General features: G+C 36.1%; 3 protein-coding genes across 3 annotated transcripts in view; all 3 read left to right on the top strand.

Annotated features, from left to right (window-relative positions):
- The first annotated feature begins 1763 nt into the window (after positions 1-1763).
- Positions 1764-2662, top strand: LOC129720771 (ribosome biogenesis protein SLX9 homolog). Its single transcript, XM_055672489.1, has one exon. It carries the CDS (start codon positions 1933-1935, stop codon positions 2623-2625), a length of 693 nt encoding a protein of 230 aa, XP_055528464.1. The 5' UTR covers positions 1764-1932; the 3' UTR covers positions 2626-2662.
- Positions 2663-2795: 133 nt separating this feature from the next.
- On the top strand, positions 2796-8590 carry LOC129720768 (uncharacterized). Its single transcript, XM_055672480.1, has 6 exons — positions 2796-6749; positions 6813-6971; positions 7042-7129; positions 7569-8052; positions 8114-8297; positions 8360-8590. The coding sequence occupies exons 1-6, from the start codon at positions 6617-6619 to the stop codon at positions 8479-8481; spliced, it is 1170 nt and encodes a 389-aa protein (XP_055528455.1). The 5' UTR covers positions 2796-6616; the 3' UTR covers positions 8482-8590.
- A 217-nt stretch (positions 8591-8807) lies between these two features.
- LOC129720767 (cubilin homolog) overlaps positions 8808-12604 on the top strand; it is a 32830-nt gene continuing 29033 nt past the window's right edge. The window contains exon 1 of the mRNA XM_055672479.1: positions 8808-8941. Within this exon, the coding sequence (XP_055528454.1) occupies positions 8871-8941 (71 nt within the window). The 5' untranslated portion in view covers positions 8808-8870. The remainder of the gene's footprint in view (positions 8942-12604) is intronic.

Genomic DNA, 12604 nt, shown 5'->3' on the forward strand with positions numbered 1-12604 from the left:
AACAAGTAGGTAGTGTTGCACGACAAACATATTTTTTTATAAAACATTCGGCAAGGGGGAACGTGTAGGTAGGCTGAGGTTTAGCGCGTGAGTTATTTATCCAATCGTTTTGTTGTCAAAGAATGAATTTTATATTTTTGATAAAGCATTCCAATGAACGTATGGTTTTTGCTGGAGAACTATGGGCAAATTAAGAAAAACGTGTATTTTCCGAAATATTAATAATTTTTCGAGCTTAAATTGAAAATAACTCGAAAACCGATGCCATTAGAATGTTTACTACCAAGAGCTTTTAGATTCAAAATGACTCTCTGCATCTTTTAAAATCATCAGAATACAAATATTTTGAAAAATGTTCAAATTAGAATTTTTATAAAAATATTAATCTACCATAAAAAAATTATTTTTCATTTCTCCATCCTGAACTTTTTTTTTAAAGTTGCGTATTAACATCAAGTTTCTTTAAATAAATTGAAAAAAAATTCAACTTTTTTTTTCTTAAATTGAAATTTATTGTTTATTTTTATTTTTTTTTTGATCAAAAAAATTTTTTTTGTACAGTGTATATTTTTTTTATGGTGCATTTTTAATTCCCTACAACTCATTCTCAGACAGTTTTTCTATACAACCAACGGTTTCTGGGCTACAATGCTTGGAATAAAACCTATGCCAAAAGGCGTACGCCCTTTTAGAATGTAACTCATGGGTGTAAAAAATCTCTCCACCTGTGAAAAATGCTCAGTTTTCTAAGCCAAATACGTGTGCAAAGTTTCATTCAAATCAAAAATGGCCGATATTCGACCATAGGTCATTTGAAGCGATCTTGCTCATAAACAAAACTGTTCATTAATGTTGCTATGCTACGTCGCAAAAATTTTATGTTTTTCACTCCGTTACTGCGATTGAAAATTCCCTGACCTACAGAAAACGTCGTACCTAGCTTGACGCCAGTGACATTTTGGTGTGTGGTATTGCACGCTACACAGGCAAAATTCTACGAAAATCTGCACACCTTTTTAAAAAGTTTGCGCAAATTTAGGGAGACTTGTACAAAAATCTCAGAAAAAAAACTGCAACATCAAAAATTAATAAATATCTGCACAATAATTCTGAAAAACTGCATTGTGTAGACGAATCTGCACTGTTGCTATCCCTGAACAATATTCAAAAATAGTAAATAATTAGGGATGAGAAACCTATCGATAATTATCGATAGTATCGATAGTTGCCGGCTATCGATAGAGTCGTTTAGCTTTCCGCGTTATCGATAGTTATTGATATTTTCCTCGCATTGGCATTTATACTCCACAATGATGCCAGAACTGAAAAAATATATTGGCCTAGACTTTGTTTAAAGACAATTCGATGATTGTTTGCTTTCACATGAAATCCTCTTTAAAATTGTTAGAAAATTGAGGGATACTCATTTTCGCTCACTCTACCTTAGACGGACAACGACAAGATTTCGCCTAAGTGCGAATTATGTGTGCGAATAAACTTTTAAATATTGTTCCTGTCCACAACGGGAGCAACATTTTGTTGTTTTTCTTCATCTGGTTCTAGTTGTCAAACTATCGATAATTATCGATAGTTATCGATGGTATGAGGGAATTTATCGTTAATTATCGATAGCCATTTTAGTCGATATTTCCCATCCCTATAAATAATATCGATATTTCAAGCTGTCACAATCTCAAACATCGATAGAACTTGGTTAACGGAACACCCTGTATTACGCTTGTTTTTTATTTGACGAAATTTCGCTTGCTGTCGCTGTGCTAAACCTCTGTAAACAAATTATAGTTGAAGTATTAATTTGCTCCATTCGCTCCATTACACACAGTTTTGCTAGTAAACTTTATTACTGAAATGAAAACAATAAACAAATTTGACATAAAGTAGCGTGAGAGTGAGTGATAGATAATCTTAACCATGGGAAGGCTGAACAAAAAGCTAGTTCAAGTAAAATCTAAACTCCTAAAAGAAAAGAATGTTGAGCATAAAATTGTACCTGGACCATTTCCAATATATCGGTCAACACCGGTACAGTTGAATGGACCGGAACCGGAGAGTTTTAAAATTCCAACCGCAACTAAAGGCACTGGTCAGTTCCTAACCGAGGTAAAACAGTCACCACTAAAAACTATTGATATAGAAGATGACAAATCGGAAAAGTGTAAGAAACTGCGAAAGTTGGCCATTAGTCGCCTGAATAAAAAGGATAAGAAAAAATTCCGTAAAGAGGAGCTCTTGAACAAAATCAAACTCACCCAGGCATCTTTCAAGGAGGATAAAGAAAAAAAGAAACGAGAAAAAACGGTTGTTACTGGAGATATGCGACCGCTTTTGGATGCTCTTCCATCTTTGGATTCGTTGATAAAACTTAAAGCAACAAACACAATCAAAACCGGAGTTCCAGAGTACGAACGAGGATTCTCTAGAAAAAATCGACGGGGCCGGTTCGAACCAGCAGCAAAACAACGAACACCTAAAATTCAACAGTACAATAGACTGAACCAGGTGTTGAATTCAAAACAGTTTAAGAAAAATCCCAAGAAAATGATTGCCGAGTATATACGAAACACAAGAAGAGAACAGCAACAGTTACTATTTGAGAATTTTTAAATTATGTTATTCCATGATAATAAAAATGATCTTTATAGCGGTATGCATTTATTATGAACAAAATTTCCTTGCAGGATTGACGTTATTATTACCCACATTATTAAATAGCACACTGTTATAGTGCATTTTAAATATTGTACATAAGTAACTGCAGGCTAACGCTACATTAATTTCATGATTTCTAGAACGAGAATAAAATTTATAACAATGCATGTTATATAAAACGCATAAAAATTGCTCAATTTTTCCAGAAATTGTTGACCGCTAACACTAACTTTTTATAAATTTGATTCGTCTCTTTTTTTTAGACAAATGTAACTGTTAGACTACAAATGTGTAAAACATGTTGAAAAGTTTAATGATTCTCTTCCTAAACTTTTTCTGTTATTATTTCCAGCGATATGTTTTTTGAATTTTCTGAGTGCTTTTAAGGTTTAAAATGTTTCTTCTCTTAAAGGTGAATTATATCCCGTTTGAGCAATTTTTCCTTACTTACCATTTACCAGCCTGCTCCGGTTCGAAGTGATCCTTGCTGTTAGAAGTCGTCTGCATCCAATTCGGGCCATAGCTGCAGCTCGCTAGCCATATCGTCTGCGGAGGCCCCGCTGGTTGTGTTCCACTTGATCGAGCCACCTTGCTCGCTGTTTGGTTGTTATCGAGAATAATTTTCACCAGGTTGTCCGACATCCTTACGACATGCCCAGCCCACCGTAGTTTCCCAATTTTGGCCGTTTGAACGGTAAGTTGCTCTCCCAGCAACTGATGCACCTCGTTGTTCTTCCGCCTCAGCCATTACCCATCTTCCATCTGCACTCCACCATAGATTGTACGCAGCACCTTCCGTTCGAATATTTGGTCCGTGGTGGCACGGGCACCCGTTAATCCCGCTTGGTATTGCCCCATGAACTCCCTCGCAATCGGTGATAATCGACGCTATAGAATTCGAGAGAGTAGCTTGTAGGCGGCGCATCGTGTCAACTCTGTTTAGAGTCCCACGCTGACATCAGGGCGTTGATCAGCCGCTCCTAACATGGAGATCTGACGCTGTTTTGAGCCGCACCATCTTGTTAAAAAGATGCTCGGATTGGCGAAGCATTTCCTCTACCGCCAAAGTATGGTTAATGCGCCAATGATCGCGTCGCACCTTCTCATTAAGCTATTGTCGGATTGCCCTGGCAACGCAAATCAGTTGTGTCCATGTTTCAGCTGGGTCCATGTTTCAGTCTATTGTATCATATGACTCGTGGAGGCGTGAGATAGGAACTTGTGAGAGCCGGAGCTAAATTTGATACGCCTTCCAAGTTGCCAACTCACCATTTGAAGCCCATAATTTTTCCTAGTAAACTCAGTTGCTGTGTAACAAAATAGGGGAACTGCTCTATTATTCATCTCAGCCCATACATTCAACTCATAAAACATGAAAACACAATTCAAAACAGGAAAAAAAAAAAACGCAAATTTTCTTCTTAAAACAATCTGCTAATCCATGGAATGGATTCTTCTTAGTTCACTTTAGGTTCCTCATGAAGTATAATTCTCAAAAACTCACTTAAAAGCACTAAATTTGATATTATAGTCAGGCATCTGCACTCGAAAACTCATTTAATTCAATCACCTACCTCAGAAAACGCAATCCGCGCATTGTTCTATACGGCTACAACGGGACTCGTTCCGCAGCCAACCAAAGTTTTATTCATCACTAGCGGACCACTTTTTTAATTTAATCACTAACTACACTAAGAATACTTTAATCTTTGAAATGTTCACCTCAAATCTCTAAAAACAAGCTTGATTTAGCAGAAATATATGATTTGAATTTCTACTATTAATAAATTTCAACTGTATGTATTTTCATCTGTTTTCATTGCGTTGAAGAAAATCAAAAGTTGCCAAATCAGTTTCTGTTAATACGAAAGAATCATACTGAAAATGTTGTTTTATTACGACATAATTGACATAAATCTACAGCACTGTAGTGGTTACCTAGATTACCAATTTCGCACGTAAACAGCTGCAGCGGATATCAAGGTAACCTACTACGACGGGCAGCGGCTACGTTCATTCATGATTATGTGTTTCATTCATGATTAACAGTGTGATGAATAAGGGGGCGTCGTGAGATGAATAATTGAGCAAGTTTTGAGATGGATATGGAAGCGTTGTGAAAAATAGTTTGTTTTACAAAATTCAGGATAAATCTAGGTAATTTTACTAAATATACAATGCTAATCGATTCCATAAGAGCACGTAAGCATATTTAGCATATTTAAGCATATTTAATGATTTCGTGAAAATTTGGTGTTTAATCCGTGCATTCTTCGTGAAAATCGGCTTAATGAGATGAATAATGGAGCAGTTTCCCTATATATATTTTTTACATGTCGGTGGGTGAAACAATTGTCGCTATTTTCAAATTCTCTAAGGTGACACTTTGGTTTTCGTTTGTAATTTTGAGAACTACTCCGCTTGAAACTGGTTATTAGCATCCAAGTGGTTCTAGCATTAGTTAGCAAGTGTGAAATGACCGTCATTTTACTGCTTTTTAGCTTAGTAGGTGTCTCACTAATTTTCATACATTCGTGGCTAAACTAAACTAAATTGCATGTAATGTAATACTAGGCTATTTTCCATTGACGCAGTGTTGGTAAACTAATAATGCATTTTCTTATTCAGACTGTGCTATGGATTTAATCTGAATTAAGCAGATATTTTTACTTTCTAGTTTGTTGCGTATTGTTAGTCGTCACCATTCAACTTGTTCTAATTTTGATTGACATCACAACGAAGTGTTAAATAACCTGCTTTAAATTTGACACATATCTGCTGTACGTATAGTCGAGTCGTTCGTGACCGAAAGGAACATCATCCAGCACGTCATGTCACATATTCTTACTTTCTAAAACCCGTTTATTTACCTGTGTGGATATCATATCGATACTCTTGACATTAAGACGTGCATCTGCTTTTTCTGGCTAAATATGCTGAATGCTACTCATACATAAATGTCCTTAATGTCCTAGTTTTGAACAGATTGAGTTATTTTGCTTCTGTTCGATCATGCTAGTTCGGACGAAACCGTATAAACAATGTCGTAAATTAACTCGTTTCATCTGTTAAGTTTAAATGGCGAATGTGGATTAGTGGTAACTGGGAGTATGTTGATCATTGTCCTGAACAGGCTTGTAAACAACACTGGTCGACAAAATGAAAAAAGTGCATTCCAAACGCTCAAACCGGAAAAAATAAAAGATTATAGTAATTCAACCATTCCTATGAGTTTTGGTGCCCCTAGCCATTACCAAAACGCATCAACTTACGTGAGAGTGTCATATAGAAATTGCTCACCGGGTTCGACGCTTATGTTCACGAAGAAACTCATTGAAGTCTCTGTAGAAACGGTAATGGCTAGGGACACCAAAATTCACAGGAATGGATGAATAGCTATAATCTTTCATTTTTTTCAGGTTTGAGCTTTTGGGGTGAACCTTTGTAATAGTTCATTCAACAAATCGACGAATGACGTAATTTACAGGAAGCATTACTTTTTACTTTATTGGTTCTGCAGTGCTCATACTATGGCTAAAAATATTTTGTTATAATGTTCACTTGAACAAACGTAACTATCTAGGGCGAAGAAAGCATGCTTTTTTATATAATAGGCCCACAATTCTTCTGGAACGTTTCATTTCACATGTTACTGTGCTACTTCGAAACGATATTTCCTCTCGCTGAAACCGGATAAATGATGTTAAGGAGCGTGAACGCCCCAAAACCTTGAAAATAAGATAAAACCGTTGAGAATTGTAGCCAACAGTTACCATAAGACATCAACGCTATCTGTTAATTAGCACGTGTTTTAATTTGAAGTGTTTCGGGTATTGGGCCATCGAACCTATTGAACTGAAATCAGTACGTCGTTGGTATTCTCTTGCTTGTGTAGTATATTTTTGCCGCTGCCACTTTGATTAACAGGAAACATAAATTAACTACAATGAAGATTAATAGTATGATGCTATTAGTGGTAACATTCAGCACAGTTTCTTGTTCCAATTTTTGGGAAAAAGCAGAAGAAAGTTCAATGCTCGATTTGAACGATACCTTCTCGACTAATCGCCAGAGTAGAGGTTGGATGTGATTGAAGGATATTAATTTTGAATGATGAACCTAACAGCAAAAGTGTATTTTAGTTTTTCCACTATACTCCGTTGGACGAATATCGAATGTGGCCTGTCTCGCAACGAACGGTCTTACAGGAACGTGTCAAATTCGAGGAGAATGTGCTGCAAATGGAGGATTAGCGGCTGGTAATTGTAGTGCGTTTACAAGCCAGGCTGTGTGCTGTGTATGTAAGTGCCGATTTGTTAGGTTTGTTTAGTTGGTGCCAGTCAATATTAAAACTAATCCTTTATTCGCCAGATATCCAAGGGTGTGGCGGTTCGGGTACGCAAAATGTAACGTATTTTCAAAATAGTGGTTATCCTTTGCCATACAATGGCGGAGGAAGGTAGGTAACACTTTGGAAAATCAAAATTTAACATATGATACGGCGAAAAAGAGGAGGCCATTATTTATTTTGCTTTTTAACTAATCCCAGCAAACAGCTTTTAAATTTTGATTCCGTTAGATAAATATTTTGAAGACAGTTGACACATCTCTTATTGTTAAATTTTGTGGCTTATAGAGTTTTTTTTTCAACTTTTACAGTGAAGTCATTTTCATTATTGTTAGATGTTCTACATAGGATAGATGAAATACTCAGGGTAGAATCTAAGTCGACTGTGAATTGGTTGTGAAATATTAGGCTTTTGCAATTTTTGTACTTTTAGCTAAGATTTTAAAAATCATTTATCGTGAAATCTATAACTACATGAAAGTTTTATAAAAGTTAATTTTTTATAATATACTGAGCTCGATCCCCAAAATCTCTATTTTCCCCCCTCTAGTTGTGTGCTAACTGTTACACCACCGGATAACACAATCTGCCAGCTGAGGATAGACTTCACCACGTTTTCCGTATCACAACCGGATGGCAACGGGGTCTGTTCGGTGGACAATATTCAAGTACTCGGAGGTGGCACCCCTGTTCCAGTCATTTGTGGAGACAACAGTGGTCAGCACGTATATGTTACGGTGAACAACGCCAGCCCAATCACAATTGTCGTGGCGACAACAAGTGCCGTATTATACAATCGCGTTTGGAATTTACAAGTCAGCATGATCTCCTGCACCAGCGCGTACTTAGCGCCAACGGGTTGTCTCCAATACTTTATGGGCACTTCGGGTCAAGTAGCTAGTCTCAACTATGGTTCATCAGCAAATCCGGCGTTGAATAGCCTAGGTCTGACAGGAACTCGCCAGTTGGTGGGTGCAAACTATGGCATATGCATACAGCCTGCAACAGGGCAATGTTCGATTACTTACAGCTTGGTAGGATATCAGATATTTTGACAGTCGATCAAAAGTGAATACGTTTTGTTATGTTTTTCAGCCTTCTACAGATCCATTTGCTTTTACCATGACTGGAGATGTTAATGCTGTGGCTCCTGCAATGCTTGGCACGGCAGCAGTCGGCATGACAGGAGCAGCTTGTACCACAGATTTTTTAATAATTCCTAATCCAGTTGGCGTCAATGCTGATCGATTCTGTGGATTGGGTTTGGCTGCAACTACAAGTAGGTTTAGAAACATGTACTTGCTGTACGCCTTGATTCTAACACTATCGTTCCTACCTTAGGTGCAACACTACCGTTCGTTCTTTTCTATGTCACTGATACAAATGATGCTGGAGACGTAGCCAATCGAGGTTTTAGTTTGCAGTACACTCAAAACGCGTGTGCTATCATGACCGGAAAGTGAAACAAATCAGTTAAGTTAATAATTATGAGGTACTGCGGTTTTGCGCGGCACAGAATGACAGCAACCAAAAATAATTTCAATTAGGGAAATACAAACTTTTTTTTCTAAACATTTTTTTTGCATTATTGAAGTTTCGATTTGCATTGTAGAATTTCCACTGTGTACAATGAATATTGAATAGAGTAAGTTATCTCACAAGCTTTTCCAACCACTACCGCAGCATATCACAGGAACAGATTAGAAGATCCGCCCCCAACGGACATACAAAAACTGCTTTAAATAGCGCGACATTCTGCGCAAGAGCTTCAAAACGGGACATACGATAGTGGAAAATATGTTCACTGTTTAGTAAAACTCGGTTCGGAATATTCGGAGTGCACCGCGTTAAAATGTGGATTCTTGTCAGAATTTTAGTTTTATTGCTGAGTTTTACACCTTCTTATTGCTACTTTGAAAATCAGTAAGTGAAATTTATTATGTCGTATTCCTACCAAGCACAGACAGTAATGTAATGTATGCAAGTTGCCATTTTAGACGAAGTTTCTCGCTCTTTGAAAAAAGTGGGCGTAAAGGAAGTGGTTGAAATCATGCTGAAATGTAGTGTCAAAGTTTTATATAAAAAGCAAAGCAGTAGTGTTGGGTGATTTGAAAAAAAAAACTGTGAAATTATATAAATTTCAAGAAAAGTGTGTGGTTCTTTTGCAGATGTTTTTGTTTGAGAAAAATGCATGTCTCTTAGTTATTTTGCAAATAGTACAAAAAAAATTCTTGCGAAAAACTGCGGAAAAGCTATTTGATTGCTAGAAATCGTGAAACAAACATCAAATAAAAAAGTTGAAATAGCTTTTGAATACAGATAACAGTGTAATTGTAAAGACTCAAACAAAACGGGTGTTACTTGTGATTCTGCTTAAGGAAAATCCGTACCATGTGAACATTAGCTGTGTGTGAAACTTAGTTACAATTTCTGCTCAATCAGACATGATTTTAAAATCAAGTTATTGAAAAGATATAATCCTCTCTACTAAATGGTTCTACAGGGGATTGTCAAAATAAGTAGAAAAGGCAAAATTTCGATCAACTTCGAAATGCTGTAACTTCGCCAAATACTTAATTTTAAAAATTCGAACAGCATTTAACTGGTAAACTTCTAAAGTTTCATCTTCTGACCACAAATGTGGCCTAGGCCACCGGATGTAAGAAATATTCCTGAGTTCCGGTAGGAAAAGTAAACCTCAGAAATATGTCTTTTGGAAGACTCCTGATGTAAAATTTCGAAAAAGAGCTGTCGTACGTTGTTTTGATACAAAAATTTAAATGTCCTGACAAAAAAGTAGGAAAAAAATTAGAATCAATTCGCAAAAAAGCTTATTTTTGAATAATTTAATTTTTTATAAAAACTTTGAAAGATTAACCGATGGTCTGCCATCCTCTCAAATTTTCTGCCGATAATATCCATGTTATCTGTAACAAATTGACCTGATCTGTTGAAACACGTGTTCCGCCTGTTAAACCCTGCGCCTCCAGCGCGACGTTAAACATTAGGCAGGAGAGACTACCACCTTTTCGAAGCCCCCTGTGGGACTCGAAGAAGTCCAACGTTCCACCCGATATACTCATACAACACTTCACATTCTCCATCATAGCCTTAATCAGTCACAAGAAGGTTCCCCGGAATGCCGTTTTCACCAAGGATCATGCGACCTTCACAATCGATGGAAAGGTGGTGTAGGTACTCTAAGCTCGCGGCACTTTTGGAGGATCTGCCGCAGTGCACAGTAGAGATGGTCGGGTTTGATGTTTTTCCAACCCGTACCCGACCCGAACCCGATTTTTTTTTTCGGTCAAAACCCGAACCCGACCCGAACCCGAAACTTTTTTATTCGTTCAAACCCGAACCCGAAAATTTTATTTCATTGAAACCCGAACCCGACCCGAACCCGAGATTTCATAGATTTTATAATCGGGTTTCGGGTTTTAATACCCAAACCCGACCTGAACCCGACATTTTCAAACCCGAACCCGACCCGAACCCGAAAATATTTTTTTCACAAAACCCGAACCCGACCCGTACCCGACACTTTTAAAAAATTTCAAACCCGAACCCGACCCGAACCCGTCGGGTACGGTTCGGGTTCGGGTTGCGGGTTTGAAAACCCGAAACCCGACCATCTCTAGTGCACAGTGGGACGACTCCATACAAAGGCTGGCCAAGCAAAAAAAGTGTCGATAAATGCGACAAAAATTCGGTATTTACATAATTTTGGGGCGCTGAACACGAATTTGGCATCAATTTTTTGTTTGGGGCCGTCCATAAAGCACGAAATCCAATTTTAATATTTTTTTGGCCCGTTTTTTCCTTTTTTATAGAATTATTTGATCTTTGACAAGTAGTGCCACCGGGCGTCCTTCCCATTGGAAAAAAAACTTAATTTATGGACGACCCCTCGAACTCAAGAAATTTTGCCTAAATATATATATATATATATATATATATATATATATATATATATATATATTTATATATATATATATATATATATATATATATATATATATATATATATATATATATATATATATATATATATATATATATATATATATATATATATATATATATATATATATATATATATATATATACACTAAGTAATGAGCAAAATCATTTCAAATCGCCTGGAAATACGCGAAAATTTAATCGACCATTTTTGATTTGAATGAAACTTTGCACACGTATTTGGCTTAGCAAACTGAGTATTTTCCACAGATGGAGCGATTTTTCACACCCATGAGTTACATTCTAAAAGGGCGTATGCCTTTTGGCATAGGTTTTATTCGAAGCATTGTAGCTCAGAAACCGTTGGTTGTATAGAAAAACTGTCTGAGAATTTTTTTTTGACCAATTAAAAATAAACATTAAATTTCAAGTTAAAAAAAGAGTTGAATTTTTTTTTATTTTATTTTAAAGATACTTGACGTTAATACGCAACTTTTGAAAAAAAGTCCAGGATGGAGAAATGAAAAATAATTTTTTTATGGTAGATTAATTTTTTTATAAAAATTCTAATTTAAACATTTTTCAAAATATTTGTATTCTGATGACCCTAAAAGATGCAGAGAGTCATTTTGAATCAAAAAGCTCTTGGTAGTAAACATTCTAAAGGCATCGGTTTTCGAGTTATTTCTAATTTAAGCTCGAAAAATTAGAATTATTTAGGAAAATACACGTTTCTCTTAATTTGTCCATGGTTCTCCAGCAAAAACCATACGTTCATTGGAATGCTTCATCAAAAATATACAATTCATTCTTTGACAACAAAACGATTGGGCGAACGGTTCTCAAGAAAAGAGTTAAATGTTCTAAGTGATATATATAAGAATCAAATATTTATTTTCGAACATTTACAGAACTAGTTTCACCTGATATTTTATATACATCATAAGTAAATCATCTTTTGAAAACAGCTTCGTTTGTATCTTATTTTCTGAAATCGAAACAAAAGAGTAATACTTTTGTGTGGCAGCTATTATTATAGATTTTTTGAAAATATTGCTCCATTCTGTTACTCCTTGTTCATATTCTTCATATGATACCCAAATAAATGACATTTTTGATGAATTTTTTTTACAATCATACAATTCTTTTGCGCTTGTAATGGGATGTTCATGTTCTTTAGCTAAACTTGCATTTCCTGCCATTCGTTTGAATATGCCACCAATTGCATCGCATGGGCCTTCACCATGAGAAGTCGCAAAAAATGCCACTCTGCATCGACGTTATATTTTGTTGCAAAGTTTTTTCTATTTTTATATTGTGAGGCAGCTCCATCAGACATTAATATCGCTCTTTTCAACTCTATTGTTGTTTTCAAAAAACTCATTAATTTGGCAATGAACACCTGAACCGCAACAGTATCATGATGGAGTACTTCCGATATTATGATGAAGCTGATATTCTTAAGTGTTCCAGATTCTGAATAGTAAACAACGAAAGGATGAATGGTGACTTGACTATCATTCCAATAACTACACGAATCACAAATTGATGAAGACGTATCAAAATGAGCTTGACTGTTCAATATTTTTAATTTTGCAATAACGTTTTCGTTTAATTTGCGTA

This window comes from Wyeomyia smithii, chromosome 2 (assembly GCF_029784165.1).
Source record: "Wyeomyia smithii strain HCP4-BCI-WySm-NY-G18 chromosome 2, ASM2978416v1, whole genome shotgun sequence".
Lineage (NCBI taxonomy): Eukaryota > Metazoa > Arthropoda > Insecta > Diptera > Culicidae > Wyeomyia > Wyeomyia smithii.